General features: G+C 43.3%; 1 protein-coding gene across 2 annotated transcripts; it reads right to left on the minus strand.

Moving 5' to 3' along the window:
* Positions 1-241: 241 nt before the first annotated feature.
* Positions 242-17,370, minus strand: thbs2a (thrombospondin 2a). Of its 2 annotated transcripts, XM_030106990.1 has the most exons (23): positions 17,168-17,370; positions 16,861-16,932; positions 16,080-16,633; positions 15,555-15,639; positions 13,201-13,400; positions 11,777-11,917; positions 11,598-11,691; positions 11,072-11,242; positions 9,561-9,737; positions 9,075-9,248; positions 7,576-7,703; positions 7,339-7,491; positions 6,159-6,377; positions 5,964-6,071; positions 5,643-5,802; positions 5,424-5,542; positions 5,105-5,339; positions 3,670-3,897; positions 3,277-3,548; positions 3,095-3,192; positions 2,521-2,660; positions 2,182-2,212; positions 242-1,858 (listed from the first exon to the last, which is right to left on the minus strand). In XM_030106990.1, exons 2-23 carry the CDS (start codon positions 16,925-16,927, stop codon positions 1,846-1,848), a joined length of 3,567 nt encoding a protein of 1,188 aa, XP_029962850.1. In that variant the 5' UTR covers positions 16,928-16,932; positions 17,168-17,370; the 3' UTR covers positions 242-1,845. The 2 variants fall into 2 exon arrangements, with proteins under 2 accessions (XP_029962850.1, XP_029962851.1); XM_030106991.1 differs by lacking the exon at positions 2,182-2,212.
* Positions 17,371-17,765: the final 395 nt, after the last annotated feature.

A 17,765-nucleotide genomic window follows, 5' to 3' on the forward strand; every position in this document is an offset into this window, starting at 1 on the left:
GTGTCAACAAGTGCTATGAAAAAATTAGGACTAACCATGAATTATTCCTCCTGAGATCCAGCGCGTCTGATTTATATCTGTATTCATTCCTATTAGAAACATAAATCAGTCATCAGTCACAGGGTGACGTTAGTTGATATGCCCTTTCTGAACACAGTCATTAGCAATGTGACTGTTTTGGCTTCTGTAAATAGCCGTGAAAAATGTTTCAGTCTGCTGGTGAAAAGAAAGCACAACTACGACTGTTTGATTTGGCTTTACTGAAACAACACGACACAGTTTGGAAACACTGAACTGTATTTTTGTGACCCTACACAGTACTTTCTATCAGCAGCCTGGAGCTAAAAGCTGCAGAGAATTCAATACAAGAATGGAAAATAGAAAACATACAAGTAAAGAGTAGCAGTTTATATACACTTTTAGCTGGGATTTTATATTCTTGAAATTGTATGTGGAGTCGCATGTCATCACTCGTACATAATCGACTAAGGGGTGTACAAGAGTTTTATTCTGAAACAACAATCTTACAAAGAAGTTTGTAGAAAATGTATATCTAACAACACAAGTATACAAAAGAAAAATTTACATTTTGTGCATTGCAAAACTCTCAACAAAATGAACAGGGTGGAAACCAAACATGGAACAACATTAATGCAACACAGACTAATAAAAACAGAGTTGCGCACTATCTTGTCCTCAATACAAACTGTACAGTCAACACGGTCACACTTTGTTTAAAGATGCCTTCACGTTTCAATCAACACTATAAACATCCGTCAGTGACACTGATAACTAACATATGAATGAAAAAAGTAATCATAGTAACGTGATGCGTCTGCATTTGGTTTTCATGAGTCCATCCTGACGAGTCAGTTGATGCTTGGATTCACTGAATCAGGCACTTAAAGAATGAACGAATCCATTTCAAATCCTTTAAAACGGACTCTTACCTTGATCTGTGCACTTTCTGTTGATTTCTGTTGAAATAAGGCATCTCAAGATCCAGTGAGACTATTGTGTGGGAATAAACAGAACTGTCAGATCTAACTTCCTCCGACAGCAACATAAAAATCTGCTGTATTTATGTACATGATTATTCAGAAGCAGCTGGTGTTTATCTGGTTGCTATAGTTTTATTTGAAAGATTTGTAAAAAACTAACAAGTAAAGGAAGTGCACGACAACACTGACAGTCTACTATAGTGTGTTATCTTGATGCTCGTGATATTCAAATATATGCTTTGTCAGTGTAAACAAATAAATAATTATTTACAAACTAGCAAAAAAATGCTAACAAACAAAACAAGCAAAGCATAAATAATTTACAAAAGAAAATTATAGTACAGACTTAGTATAAACATCTTTGGCACTATTACAATGGATCATTTGAGCTCTGCTGGAAAAAAAACCCCCAAAACATTCAGAATGACAATATTAATGGACAGCTAAATGCTTACTCTTTGGTTACAGTTTTTCTTTGTCTATGATCAGTTTTTCTTTTTTTCTGAAAAAAACTGGAGATTAAAGACAAAACAACTGAGTCACATGTAGCACGTAAGAAACTGCAGGAAGTCACATACAGCATGTAAGTGGTTGTACAATGTAGACTGGTTATACTTAGATATTCTGCTAAGGCTTTTTAAAATTGTGTTTACTCCCATCGGTTTCTCTTTCTCAGACCAGAAAAAGCACTCAAGTGAGCAAGAGCACAGAAATCTGCCATGTCTCTCCTTCAGTGGAAGGATCCAGGAAAAATATGGAAGAATGTAAAGTGTCATTTACACTGAAATGGGTTCAGTGGTGACGTGGCATTTGCTTGGAGACGTTCTTCATTTTTTTTTTCTCGTCAGTTCAGAGATCTGCAAAAAGAAAAGAAGGAGAAAATAGCTCCAATCAGCACCGCATTTACGGTCTAGTCAGTGAGATTCACAGTCGGGGTGCAGCAGCAACGAGTGCGTCACTTTATAAGCGTGTCCTCAGCAACATGGCTGCGCAGGCTGGTGTTCCACTGTTTAAGCTCCTAGCAGCAGGTCTCAGGGCCTTGGTCCGGCTCGCAAGGCCTTTCACAATGCCTGTGAGGCATTGTAATCAAGAGCAAGCTGACAAGCGGAAACACAGCAAGACGACATCTTTGCGTCTCCTCAGCCAACAACACGCCACATCCAACCGTGCTCACCATTACCTTGGTAACATTGCTGGCACGTCCAGCCCATCTGAGGTTTGAGAGAAATGATCAAGGTTTTAAAACTTTACCCACACCGATCAATGAGGGGAAGCTTGTCAGGCTCAAATGTCTGTGTACATAATGTGTATTACCAACCCTGTGGAACAGTTAAGATCCAATACATATTTCATGTTTGCAGAGTTTGTTTATTCTCTGATGCGAAATACGAGTGTGAATCTTTTCTAATTTGGAAACATTGCTGGTATTGGTGACTTGAGTTGAGTAATTATTTAGTTTATTTTGAGATAACCAAAAAATAAACTTGCGTGGTTACAGATTAATAGCGTATGTACTAACCTCTGCATTCGTATTTCAGGTCGGAGAAGAAGACCAGCTCTTGTGAGAAGACGAACAGGCCTAATCTTCCTCCGGCGAACGTCTTGTCGTAAATTGGTCCCGAGTCGGCCATGATCTGTTTACCTTCGTATACCACAACCCTGGAAAAAAAATACAACAACCACATACTTTTTCAATTTTTGTAATATTTACTGTTTATTAAAAGACAGAAATAGCTTCCGGTGGATGAATTACAACTTTATATACCATGGTCTCCTGAATGGCATTATATTTTTACCACTTCAAAGAAAACAGAATTGTGTGTCTTTGCCTGAAACACCCACTGCTCTACATAAACCATTCCCTTCTTGTCGATGTGGGACTTTTATTGAGGTTATAATACGTCTTTCCTGCCATTTATATAACACTTTTTAAGCCACGGTGCCAAACAGAAGCAGTAAATAAAGTCAAGAAAAGAAAGTTCATAAAATGGCAAAAATACCTAAAGTAAGTCTTTGGAAGGCCTGCAATCAGTGGTACCTACCGCGGAGACAGCAACAACGCCTGGTGCTCTGTGGTTAACGTTGCTATTTACCTTATAAAACCAGTCTTTGGTCTGTGGATGAGATGCCACCTGTAAGCTGTGTAATCCTTCCAGCCAATGTTTTTGGGGTCGTGCCACAGAGTCCGCACCTGTGTGAAAGAGTTCAAGACAACTCATTTCAAAGCTGCCGTAGCCTTTAAAAGTGAACGCACGTCATATAGACTGCAGCCCACCTGTCCTGGAGTGTTGCCTGTGTGCCACAAAGCATTCCTGAGGTTTTCCCCGGTGCCTGTGGTCGAGTTGACAACTTTGAGCGAAACACCGGAGATGCCAAAGGCCTTGGAGGGCTTGTCCTCCCAGTAAGTCTGTGTGATCTGCTTCCACATCACGACATAGAAGCGCCCACTCGACTGGTAGCCGAACACAAAGCCCGCATAGTCGTCATCCCTGTCCGTGTTCACGTACATCGTTCCACTGAAGTCCACTGAATTGAACTCATCAAAACCTGCGATGGGGGAGGAAGAAATGCGATGAAAATGTATATTTCTCTGCACCGTCAAAGGGAGTCTTTCATATTTTACAAAAGACTCACAAACATGAAACGGCTGATTAAGTGAGCTGCTCACCTACTGCGATGCCTGGGTCAGAGTTGGCAGTCTGAACCAGCTCTTTGCCCTGGTGTCTGACCACCCAGTTCGGATCGATCTGAGTGGTTCCCTTAGGATCCAGGTGGACCATCTGGAACTTCCTGAAGTCCGTTTCACTGATGGCGCTGTTCTCCGGACACACGTCCAGGATATCTGGGATACTGTCGTTATCAAAGTCATCTTTGCAGGCATCTCCTCTTCCATCACCTGTTCAAAAGAAAGAATAAATCAGAAAAAAACCCCAAACAAAACAGGTTTGACCTGATTTAAAGGAGGAATTTATGACAAATTACAATTTCCCAACTTTTTCCTTCTAGACAAAAAAAAAAAAAAAATCATGGCAGCTTAATGTGACTATTAAAATATTCCCACTGCAGTGATTGTTGAGGAGCTTTTCCAAGGTAACATTATAAAGGAATGGAAAAAATTGAAATTCCTCCCAAGAAACTGCCTTTAATACATTTGCCAAGTCCTCGAAACCAAATCAGTCATCTTTTCATGCTGAGACAACTTTCACTGATACTTGCAACTATCTGAAGGCTGAAGACTATTAGAGGCAAACTCCAGGCCAGGAACTCATGGTGGAAAGGACGCCAGTGGATAATGAGGGACACTGCGTGGAAGCAGCGAGCTGCCTTCTGTCATCGCCTTTGTTTTTTCACCAGGGGCTCAAACGACCCTATCAAATAAACACTATCTGACAGGCAGTGAAGAGTGTGAAAGCACCAAGCCTTTGTCCGTCGCCGTCTGTTTCCAGTTAGCGACAGCTGTACAAACTCCAGGTAACCCGCGCCAAATTGGGCACTAAGGATTAATCACAGGCAAAAGCCTAAAAGAAATAAAACCTCCGCAGCCTGGCGTGTGCCCTCCTGAAGTCATGCAGAATGACATCAACTGTGCCAGCGGATTCGCCGACTCTTTCCACAGTCACCGCATTTCACACCTGGTCCAGTGAAACTAATTGCTGACTGAAAGGCATCTGGGAAAAGCCATACTGAGGCTTAATTTCAGCACCACTGAGTAATGAGCACAAAGAGCGGGTGCACGAGGTCTGTGGGAGAGACGGAGCCTATTTAGACAAGTAGGCAGAAAATACAGGGCTATTTTACAAGCTATAAAACAACCCATACATGATCAGTGTACGGCTGCGGTGTCGATATGTCAGGCTGGAATCTATTTAACCTAATGCCACGTGCAGGTAGCACACAGCTGAGTTTCATTATTTCGCCACATCACAAGTTAACTCTCGAGAGTTTAAGTAGCCTCTCACAAATTAAGCTCCCACTAGTAACTGACAAACCGCTAGCTGGCCTGTTCAGCTGTATTATTAGCTCTGAAAAGAGTGTTTAGTGCAACCTGTTCAAGCGAAACATCAAAACTTGATGGACACCCAACAACCAACCCAAATCCTCACCATCGGCGTCCAGCTGGTCTGGGTTGGGCGTGAGTCTGCAGTTGTCCCTGTCGTCAGGCACGCCGTCATTATCATCATCGTAGTCACATGCGTCTCCTTTGCCGTCCTTGTCGTGGTCGGCTTGGTTGGCGTTAGCCACATAGGGGCAGTTGTCCAGATTGTTTTGATGACCATCTTCATCAATGTCCTGGTTGTTGTCGCACTGATCTCCGACCAGGTCATTGTCTACGTCAGCCTGGAGATGGAAAAATGAAACACAGTATTAAAACTTTGTCGACTGGCTGCACTGTCCTGATCGTCACTGTGAAGCAGTGGATACCTGATCGGGGTTGTGCAGCATTGGGCAGTTGTCACACTGGTCACCAACTCCGTCCATGTCGGTGTCTTTCTGGTCAGTGTTATACACGTACGGGCAATTGTCGTTTTCATTGAGAATTTCTGAGAAAAGGGGAAAAAAACATAATGTTATTTTTCTTGTGAGTAAAACAATTAAAGATAAGCTGCCATGGAAGTACTGATTAAAAATCAGATATTTTACCATCTCCGTCAATGTCAATGGCGCATTCATCCCCTTCTCCATTGTTGTCAGTGTCTATTTGCGCAGGGTTGTGTTCATACGGGCAGTTGTCACAGCGGTCACCAACCTCATCCTTGTCGAAGTCAAACTGGCGAGGGTTGTAAAGAAGGGGGCAGTTGTCCTGTGGAGCGGGGTTAGATGTCATGTTCAGGAACTCTTTAAGACTTTTCCTTGACAACAGCACTTAGATTTGAGTTTTTTTTTCACTGTAAAGCATGAACTTAAGATGAATTTAAATTTATGACGGATATAGTTTTTACAAAAGGAAAAACAATCTGATACCCGTTCATCCAGAATGTTGTCGTTATCATCATCCTTGTCACAAGCGTCTCCTTGGCCATCTTTGTCAAAGTCTTCTTGTCCAGAGTTGGGAAGGTTCGGGCAGTTATCCTGAAATAGTGACGGGACATTTTACAGCTTGGTTTAGAGTCACTGCTCAAAAATCTGTATCAAATGTGACATAGTTCAAGGAAATACCTTCTTGCAGTGGTAAGTGGCATTGGCACCGCACACGAGGTTGTGATTGGGCCAACCGTCCAAGTCCGAGTCTTCGCCGCAGATGAAGCCATCCCCTGCATAACCGGTCCTACACTCACACTTGTACATCGGATCGCTGAAGTGACTAATGTAGATGCATTCAGCATATTTGTGACAGTTGTGAGTCTTGTCCTTGCACGGGTTTTCTGGCTCACACACCTGAGGAGAAGAAGAGTAATGCGGGGCTGTTTTAAGAAAATTGCTAGCTTCAGAATTAAGTGACTGCAGCATTTCTTTATTTAGGAGGCCCCCATTCGAAGTTATTTGATACAGTTAGCTGAAGGATGACAGACAGAGATACAGCTTGGGGCACTCCTGCACACAGTTGATTTCAAGAGATCCAACTTAATGCATCTTATATCCCAGAGTGACTTGCTGGTGCCCCTTTGGTGCAGCGGAAGGTATTCGCAGCTGCCACTCATTACAAGTGGATGAACCAAACTGCAGCTTGAATGCCACTCTGTGAGCTCATGAGGCCCAGTGTGACAGCAAGAAGAGGCCTTTGATCAAAAACTGCAAGATGGGGCTTATTAATGGCAGCAATGAGACAATTCCCCTTTTCCCAACTCAATCAGTGAAATCGGGGCATCAAATAAAAGGCAGGCAGCTGCAGATGGCTAAAGAGAAACAAAGCGCTCCACTAGGGACATTGTGCAAGGAACAGCTGAAGTGGCACGGCAAGTTTAAAGCGTTTCGCTTATGAGAGGAAAACAGCTCAGCCAGTAAAGTAGCTCATGTTGAGTCGCTAATGTGAAGAAGCTAATGTAATGTTTCCTCTGACGGGACTGAAAATTAGCAGTTGTAACGGGTGTAAAGGAGGTATTTTCCTTTTCTTCTTTTTGTTGGCTCAAACTCGGTCAAGGTGAGTATGGTGTAGAAGGGCTTTCCCTCCAATACAATCCCACTGTAAACTTTTAAGATTACCAACCACCATGGCCGCTCCTTCACTCATTCTCAAATTTGGATCTGACAAAAAAAATCCACACAGTTGCTCTTCCAAATCAATCCAGAGAAAAAGTTCCTATTTTATCCTCGACTACATGTTATCTTCCTCACTTCTTCAAGGTTTGAGCTGTGTGAAAGACATCCAACAAGAGGCAGTGATTAAAAGTGAGCTCACTTGTTTGTTCTTCTTGGCGGCCTCCACGCCCATCCCGAAAGGCTGGTTGCCCTTGTAGCGCTTTGGACAGGGCAGGCAGTGGAAACCGGGGTCGGTGTTGACGCAGCGCTGCGCTCCACTCACTTTGTAGCAAACGTCAGACACAATGTCGCACTAGAAGAGGTAAACACGGTCTTCAGCAAGAATGCAGAGGGACGGCCGCATGAGCGAGACGTCAGCATGTTGTGTGAGTTTCACCTCATTAACGTCGGCACAGTGGGTGCCATTTCCACGAAAGCCGGCGGGGCAGGGGCCGCACTCCCAGGATCCATCAGCTGAACTGCTGCAGTCCACTCCACCGAAGCAAGGGTTCGACAGACAGCCATCTGTGTAGGATTCAGAAACGAGAATGAAGACAAACCAGGAAAACTGATGTAAACAATAAAATATTGGCGACTAAATTAGTCAAGTGTGGAGTTGATTTTGTACCTTGATGCTTTAGGATTATTGGCCAGCACACTTAACACTAATATTTATTATGTTTAATAGTTGCTCTTTTTCCTTAAGGAGAACCAAAACAGGAATATTTCTTTTATTTCATATCATCCACAATCCTTTTTGTGAGTCACACAGCTTTTTTAATATAAACTATAAAATAATTATTAAACTCAAAGGAATTACTTGTCAAAAACAAGCAAGCACACATGTGTTTTTGAAACTTCAAAGAATGCTTGTCGTTGTTTCTTTGGCCTGTGGTAAAGTTTGTGTTCAAAACAGGCTCAATAAATATGTTATCCTATTACATAACAGACGCTAATAAAACTTCTGAAGTTTTATATGTTTTTAAAAGCCAATCTGGCAACTAGAAATTCACAAAAGCTGCTAAATTCCATCATCATGCCAAACACAGCATGTCCAGCTTGGATGTGTTTATAACCATGCTTTTTTGAATCACCTTGAACTCTGAAAAAGAGAGAGGGAAAAAAAACTTGCCAACACACAAAGTCAAATTACAAGTTGAAATCATAGCAGTGACAACAATCGCTGTTATCGTTACCTTGCTTTTAGTGTAACATGATTTTGGTTGTAGCGTTCTCACTTACAGGTATAAACAGATATAAAATTGTGAGACTGCCAGCTAAGACAAAATATACATATCAGAAACATTTGATAATCTAGTAGAATACTTTCTAGCTTTGTCTCTTGTTTCAGGCTGTGGTTCCCCTCCTCATGCTTGATTACTGATGTTGTTCACCTGTGCCTGACTGTGTGATTGCAGTCACCTGGTGCTCTGGGTGTATAAGGGGCTCTCTGTCTGTGTTCTGGTTGTTGGTTCATCTTGTTTCTGCCATGTGTTGCATGTCCAGTTCATCTATATCTTGTGTTTTGTGTTTCTGCTTTGCTCCTGTTCCTGCTGCAGCAGCTCCAGGTTTCTGGATTTGTTGCCTGAGTCTGTGGAGAACTCTGCTTTTTGTGGATTGTTAGACTTGCTTGAATTGTTGGTTTATTCTGATGGACAATAAAATTAACTTTATTCTCTATTCCAGAAGTGCCTGGCTCGTTGGATCCTCTCCCACCACCTCCCTCCCTCAATTATGACAATAATTCCCCCAACAATTCAAAAACCAGTAGAAAATCCTCATGGTTTTTTTGTCGAGTTATTCAAGTGGAGCAGGGTGATTCATCATCTGAAATAAAGTAATTTTACACAACTTGCAACTTTCATTACTAAAAACATAAAGTACAGTGGTGCTCACCAATGGGACATTGTTTCTTGTTACAGCTGTCACTGTCGTTGGATTCCCCGATACACTTCTTCCCTCCGTACTGAGGCTGGGGGCTGTTACACTCACGCGAGCGTGTTTTGATTCCTCCTCCGCACGTCGCTGAGCAGGTTGCCCAGGGAGACCACGGTCCCCAACCGCCGTCGACTGAGAAGATCCAGAGATACACATTAGCAGGACTGCTTTATCACTCTATTGATCTCTCAGAGGCTTTTACTTTATATTTCTAAGCAAACATTTAATGGAAAAAATCTGAACTTTAACCTCACAAGCTTTGAAGTTAAAACCAGTTGAGAAAACACACTGAGCTGATGTGGGTCAACATTTCCTGAAAAGACTGACAGGAGGCCAGTTCAAAGCTCATGGGGAATGTTGCCTCAGGGTTGTTGTGAAGCACGCGTGAACCTGGCTCCTGGAATTAGACGCTGGCCTCCATGATGGAAATTCTGATGTACTCACTGGGACACGGCTGGGCGGAGCAGCCCTGCGTCTCTCTCCCGCTTCCCTCGCAGTCTTTGCCGCCGAGCTGTGGCACGGGAGCGTTGCAGTGTCGTATCCTGGTGATCTGTCCCTCCCCACAGGTCACTGAACAGGACGACCACGGTGACCACAGACTCCACCCTCCGTCCTGGCGAACTGGGCATCAAACAGTAAACGTATCAAACAGAAATCCCCGAAACACACACGTCCCCTGTCATCCTGCAGATCTGCATTCAGCCAACAACATACAGACGTATAATTTGCAATGTTAAATTAAAAAAAAGGCCACAAGATCTTGGAGTAAACATGATGTGGCGCTGGCAGCAGGAGCTCACTTTCTGTCATGCTTGCGCCAGTATTTATGCCACTGTGGGTTAAATATTTGAGCAGTTATTTGGATTCAGCTTCACACACAGATGTGGTGTAATGTTAACTGCAAGCTATGACAGCTGCCAATACTTCACTTCATGGGTGTCACACTGATTCGAGTTCAGAGGCCAAACAGAGTCCACTTTAATCCAAAATGGACAACAACTGTGAAAAAGCACAACCTTTTAAATTTCTACAACTTTTAAACTTTCTCTTACATTCATTGGGGAGATGTTTGAGTAAGTTTTGAAAATTTTCAAACGGAATGTACTCTTTGAAATGTTCCTCTAACCATCATAAAGTTGGCTAAAGCCTTTATTGGCTGCATTATATCTGCAACTTTCAGCATATTTTCTCCCAAAACTCCCTCCTGCATTATGGCTTAATTTCACTTGCGAAAGAAAGCAGATTTCACTGCTACATAACTACAGACAGTACTGTGATCATCATTTTAGACTTGTGTTACGTCAACTTTTTTGGAGGATCTTCAACAGATCTTCAATAAATCTGTTTTTTTTTCTTTTTTTTCTACTTACACAATAAGGTCATCCAGCAGACCAGATTGGATCAGCTGGTTTTGACCTGCAGGCTGCATGTTTGATGCCTTTACTTTATCTTATCAAGTAGCCATCTCATCAGCTTCACCAGGACAAATCTTGCAAAATAAAGTAAACCCATATGTAGGGCATTGATTTCATCAAAGTCACAGTATTTTCTGTATTTCATTAAAAGCAGTGGCGAGTCGCTGCTCTGTGGAACACCCTCTCAGCTAGCAATTTATTTGGACTTTACTTCGACCGGGCAACACCCTGCGCTGTGTGATTCTGCTCTGCCCTGTGATTCAGCCACACTCAGACATATCCAGATTTATGGAGGCGTGAACTCAGTCTTTAGTTTTTTGGAGGATCTCATCTGTGTCGGAGCTGAGATTTTCCACAGTTCCATCATGCTGCACCCTCCCACATGTCAAATGGGTGTTTGTTTTATGTTACTTTCAGCGGAGAGTGGATACTTGGAGCAAGAGTATATCACGGCACTTTAACTCAGCTAACTACTGGATGGCATATATCTAAATAAAAAAAAAAAAAGTCACAGAATATAAACTTAAAAAGTATTCTCACCGCGGCTGTCACATTTGCCCAGACTGCACTTGCGGGTTTGGATGGACGGTCCGGTGCAAGGGTTGCTGGTTGCATCGCATGACCGACCCCTCTGTTGAGTTCCTGCACCACAGGTGACTGTGCACTCCGTCCACTCTGACCAGGGAGACCACCCATCCTCGCTGTCTTTAGCTAAAAGAAATAAAACAAACATTTGACTCCATTAGTTTTTTTCTCTTGTTTTTACAAAACAAGCTCCTATGAATATTTTGTAAAACAAACTGCAGAATTACTCAAAAATGACAGCAGTTTTTACACTTTACTTCAGCTCTTTAATCACATGACGCAATCTGAAGTACCCGCAGTCGACATTCCCACTCTCTACCAATAAATATGTGGTTTGCTCCTTAAGACGATATAAAGTTTAATATGCGCAGCCTATTGTTTTATTACGGCATATTGCGCCATTATTATAAATAACACAAACGTAAAATTGTGTGCATGTTTTTAATAGTGTTTATGTGCTGGTGTGGTTCCAGCTACTTACGCATACACACAGGGCAACACTCCCCGTCAACAAATGTTGGGCTGGCACAGGCCACTGGAGGGCAAGTGATCTGGTGACACACAATCTTGGACTCCTGCAATCAGTGAGTATAAGAGATATGTTTGAATTCCTGGCGCACACAGTGAATCTGTGCATTATTCCATAAGGCTTGGTGCTACCTGGCAGGTACATTTGGTGCAGCTGTCTACAACCCAGTCTTCCTGATCATCAAACAGGCGGCCATCCTGCCAGCACATGTTTTTCTCTTTGGTGTCCTTCATCCTCCCAAGGGCCTCCTTCATGACCGTGTTCTCCTCCGTCTGAACATACAGCAGCAGACAGACTTGCAGTCAGAGAAAGAGCTCAGTCAAAAAGGATTGGGACACGTTTGCGATGAGGGTGCGCTGGCAGCAGTTTGGGAAGAAAAAAAGAGGTTCAAATGCTGACAAGCTGATTCTTTAATGACCGCTTGTGTGAGGTCACTTATGATCAGGTGGGAAGCGTAACAGCATGTGGTGCTCCTGTAAAGCGGTGGTCCTGTTGACTCATGCCAAAGCAATGCAGACTTTAGTCAAAAATTAGTTCATGCACCAATATTACTGTCTAAGACCAACAATGATTCAACACAATCTAAATTGTTGCATCCTTCCAAACTCATCCAACAGACATAAACCCTTCAATCCAGCCTTTAAGGAAGTCTCATGAGAAAGAGAAAGACTCAAGAGATCCTCAATTTAATGGTAAATGCTGGGGATTAAAAAAAACAAAAACAAATGCACAAAAAGTCACTCATTGCATGACTGCTCTGCTTGTCATTCATGCAAATTGCAGTGTCTTTTACTTCCTCTTTTGTTCAAAGAAAGCAGTCCAGTGCTGACTTATGCACATTACAACCTCTAACCCAGTTGGAGCCCTGGAGACCTCTGGACTCATCAACATTTGGGAACTGTCAGTCGAAAAAAATTACAGCCAAGGTTTGTGTGTCTGTGTGCATCCTTCTGTTGGAAACGGCAGACAGCAGTGTGCACACACGAAAATCTAAGACACCACTCGGTCTGGAAGAGCCTCAGGGACCCTTCTCATACCAGTTGCTTTTTTTTTTTTTCTAAACCAAGGTTCATGCCCAGACTCTCTTATTGCTGGGAGGCTCCCCGAGGAAACACATGGTCTATTTAAACAAAGCCAGACATGAGACTGAACCCCATCGCTGCCAGGGGAACACTTCCTATATCCACATGTAACATGTCATAAAATCTGTCTGACTCAAGCTGCCACAGATCGCAGGAGTCAAGCGGGTTCAGCCATCGCAGGCGACTCTATAAACAGCCCCGCGGCTACTTAATGTTTGCTTTCAAACCAATGTAGGTTACCTAGTAACCCAATTCAAACTCTTTACTTTCTGTCTGCCATGCCAAGTAATGCATCATTTATTTTCCTAAAATCTTCAACACTCCCTAAAACGTTGAGCGGATTCCGCTCATACAGAAAATGTTTGCACATTTTATGCTCATCAATGAAATTGACCGATAAAGAGCAGCAAAACTGGAGCCAGGATTAGGTTGATTTACACAGCAGAAGAAATAAAAATCCAGCTGCTTCTTACCACTTTTTGCAAGCCATCAATGAGGTTGCTGACAACAATTCGAAGGCCTTTGAGCTCCTGGAACATGGTGCTGAGCTCCTCACAGGAGCGTTCACACATTTCTGCTCCGTAGTCGTCCGTCTTCTGACCGATTATGTTCGTAGTGATTGAAGGACTCACATCCAGAATATCGGTGGTCTCGCTCACAATGTTGGCGTCATCTGGAAATACAAGCAAGGAGAAATCAGGGTCAATCAGAAATAAAAGCAAATGATGGAACATTACACACTGTTGATGAAACAAATAAATGGAGAGATATGATGGTGGAATCATGGGCAATGCAATAGTTTCCTTTCTTTTTCAGCTTGCCAAAAGATCACAGCAATGCGGGGAAATTGCAGTGTTTATTATCTTCTCAAAACCAGATGTCCAGTCAACAGTGTTTGACTTGAATGATGCATCTGTTTGAAATGGCGCTGATCTCTCAGGGCAGCAGGGTTGGCTGTAGGATGACAGAAAGAGCATCTCTGGGCAAAAATGTGGGTGTTCCTCATGTGAAGGAAAAACCACACAGGGTTTACGATGAGAATATCTAACGCTAGTCTTGACCATATTTCACATGCCTGTAGCACAGACAATGGAGGGGGGGGGGCTCGTCCCTAGGTAACTAATGCAGGAAAATTCCCTTCTCCAAGCATGTATCACTCACACTGAAGCATATTGTGCATGTTGTGGAAAGGGGATGCAATCTTCAACTGCAGGGATGCTTGAAGAGTGGACTGAGGCTGAAACGTAAAGTTTTCTTTGCTCAATCAACAAATCTGGAGCAGAAAGTCTGGCTCAGAGTAACGTGTCTGCCAGCTGTGATCCTTTGTGCAGACACAGACTGACGGGGGAAAAAAAAGAAAAAAAAAAGGCTCAGAGTGGGACAGTGCAGATTTTGTTGAATGGAATTTATGACTCCTTAACTTCGATTGCTGCAAGGTGAACTTTATGAATTTGTGATTTGCAAAACTAACAGAAGACGCCGATCAAAGCTCCACAGGATGTCTTGTCATTCAGCTGAAGAAGAGCATATATCTGCCACCGGTTTGGATCTGGCCATGCAAATTGGCGATGATTAATAGCAGACTGGGGGACTCTAAATAACAGAGTCATCCACATTGACTAGAGATGTCCCACTGTAGCCAGCTCTGTGTTTTCTTTCCTCTTCAGTCTGCTGGATTCATTCAAATCTCTGGAGGCCTTCACACAGGGAGCGTGTGTGTGAATGCACTCTCGCTCATCTGTGAAAGCATTCACACATTCCTCCCTCTCTGACAGCCATCTTCAATTTTGCAGAAAAGATAAGAAAAAGTATGTAGGATTATCTCTTTTTTAATGTGAAATCCATTCATTTGAATGGACAGTCTCTCTTTACAGGTGCTGCTTTGTGTGTTTATGCTTGTGACATACAAATGTTTGGCCATTGTAGAGGTTTGACCGACACAAGTCAACACACAAGAAACTTCAGGGCAGCGGTTGAACGAATAAACTCCATCACTGCAAGAATTCAAAGCTGCTTTGTGGCAACAGAAAAATGCAACTACCACATGATCATACACACACACCGCATGTGGATTTATTTTGGCACGGCAAACCAAACGCTGGTGAGCTTTTAGGTTTGTTGCAAAGGATGATTATGTACATATTTACAGCCTTTTCAGTGAATCCCACTAAGGATCAAGCATTCTTAGTCCCTCGTGTGAGGGAAGCTCCAGTTGAGCAAAGCAACCCAACCAGCCAATTTATGACTTTACTGTGTGTGTGTGTGTGTGTGTGTGTGTGTGTGTGTGTGTGTGTGTGTGTGTGTGTGTGTAGCTGGAAGTGGAAGCTCCCTGCTTCACAGAACAACATTCAATTTCTCTTATTCTATTTTCTTTCCCAGGGTATTAACCCAAGTCCACTGCCAATGGAAATAAGTGTAAGCATCTGTATCTCCTTTTGTTCACCGTGCACATTGCTTGACCTCGAGCCACTGCATCGACACCACTGAGTCTGTAAACATGAAGAAACGGTCATAGAGGCCGCCACATATCCAACCTGGAAGCTTTTTGACCCATTAGAAATGAGCCAAACTCATAAAAGAGCCGTTGATGGTTGATGCTCAACATGCTTGACAAAACACAGACGGGTTTTCTTTGAAACTTCCATGAGAAAGTTTCTAAATCACATCTGTGAGGCATCAGACTTGAATCAATTTGCGAATGTAATTATCTTAAGTCATTTTTGGAGTTGTTAAAAAATCACATTAAGTGGAACTGGCTTTCATGTATCCAACGTGGAAGAAATTTGGGATCGGGGCGGGAATATTAAGTGAAAACATCCACCGCTACCTTGCTTGGCGACCTCGCAGTGTCTGCTCAGGAGGATGTCTTCCACCGAGGTGTCAAAGATGAAGCGCACATTCTGGAGAAGGCCCTGTTTTCAGGATAAAAGATCAGTCTCAGTTACTGGGGTTTTCATCACGTGTGTCTCACAGCTGGCATGTCTATTTCTATACCCATGACAATCATGAGGTGGAAACACACTCAGGCTCCTGCACAGCAGTTCACTTTTGATCCTGTCACATACTGTATATTCACCCTCATTTCATACACACAAGGGGAAGTTTAGAGGCTAAATTTAGTGTCTTTTCCACACAGAGGCGAGGGAAACGCTCTGCCAGATTTTAAAGAGGGGATATGTTTGTCTCCGCTTTTGGAAACTGCTGTTTAAGCCCAGCTTACATTATAAGCTTAGCAAAAGACCACAAAGTTGTTTTTGAAGCTGGTTATAGGTGACAAAAGCTGTGAAACTATGGCTCCCAGATCCTGGGAAATCTCTGTTTAGTTCCTTAAAAGTCACAGACTTCATCTTACCCTGAAGTGGTTTTCCCGAATGGATCCCTTTGCGACATACATGCGGCTTCCCTCGGCCTGCAGGTGCTCATAGAAAGGCTCATCCAGGATGAAGCTGTCAATCAGGTGGCAGCCCACGAACAGGTTTGCATTTTCCCCGTGAACGTGCAGCGTGATGTTCTTCCACTGCGAGTCGGATAGATCCACATCTTCAAATGAAACCACGTTCTGTGAGCCGTCCACCCAGTAAACCAGGTCCAGAGTGTTTGCACGTCCATTGGACACGATCTCAAACTGCCGGCGGCCATCAGGGCCCTCCAGACCGATCAGGGTGCCCCGCGAGGCGCGGTCCTGTCGTATGCTGGCCACAAACACAAAACCCTCATTGTTCTGGATCTGTCGTAGGATTTGCTTCAATATGGGGGCTTTCACTGGGGGCAGGTGGTCGAAACGGATGAAGCGGTACGCGGGGGCATCTATGTTTTGGCCCCGAAACTGTTTGGCCCCCAGAGTCTTGCGTGTGATTTCACTGATTTCAAACAGGTCAAATGACAGCTCGTCCTCCTGCTCGCCATCTGCAGAGCACACAGTAAGAAACGCAAAATTATAGTCTCTCTAGTGGAATTGAGGAGTTCATCAGTCGGTTAACAAAGCAAAAAGGAATGCATTTGAACATTTAAAGAGAGTTACATCTCCAGTGTCAGTCATTCAAAAAAGTGGAAGCTTCATGACTAACTGCTATGTTACAAAGAATCTGTTATTTTTGCTCAGAATTGCAGTGAAGGTAACATTTTCCACTTACCTTGAGGTATTGCTTGAAGGAAATTTAATGATAAGAGCAACAAGAAGAGACTCCTCCTGAGTATCATATCTCCTTCAGAAACAACAAAAAACAAGTATGATCAGATTTTGTGACTCATTTTCTCATTCAGATGTATCTATTTGGATCCAATTTGTGTAATTAAAAATACAAATATGATTCTCAGACAGAGAATACATTTATGAAAAAAAGAAAGTGAACTAGTCGGTTTTGTGTGAAGTTTACGTTCATATATAAGTTTCAGTACAAGTAACTTAAATAAATGATTTTCTTGACTAGCCTCACTTACCTGGCGGGTTCAGTATTTATAGATATATTATCAATTTACAGGATATCCAGAGCTTAGAAAATAAATATATAGGATAAAAAAAGTTTTAAATTCGACTTGGTTGACGTTTTGAAGCGGTGGTGAAATGAATGAGAGGCTGGTATCTCCTGCAAAGCCCCGCGCGTCAAAAGCAAAGTCCACCCGGCTCGACTACATCCAGCGTCCGGAGCCACAGCAGTGACTGAGCCTCCCTCCTCCGCCTCCTTTATACTGAGCTCCGTCCGTCAATCACAGCGCGAGCCCGCTATCAGCGCTCTGGGCTCTCCGGTTCACGCACGGTTACATAATTATCTTCCGATGGCGTAATTTTCTTACCCGTGCACGCGCGCAGAGGCTGGCATACAGGGGGGAAATTGGCGACCCCCTCCTCTGCGATGCCCACCGTCTCCTCCCTGTCTGCCCCACCTTCCCGCTGCTCTGCCTCACTTTCACTGGACAGGAGGCGGCGGGGGTGCGCGCCGCTACCGCCCCCCACCGTGATGAGGAAGGGATGAAGCAAACCTGATGGAAACCTCCAAGTCTGTAATAAAAGGGTTTGTATGAATAAGGAAAGGTAGGC

The sequence above is a fragment of the Salarias fasciatus genome, chromosome 13, assembly GCF_902148845.1.
Source record: "Salarias fasciatus chromosome 13, fSalaFa1.1, whole genome shotgun sequence".
NCBI classification, from domain to species: Eukaryota; Metazoa; Chordata; class Actinopteri; order Blenniiformes; family Blenniidae; genus Salarias; species Salarias fasciatus.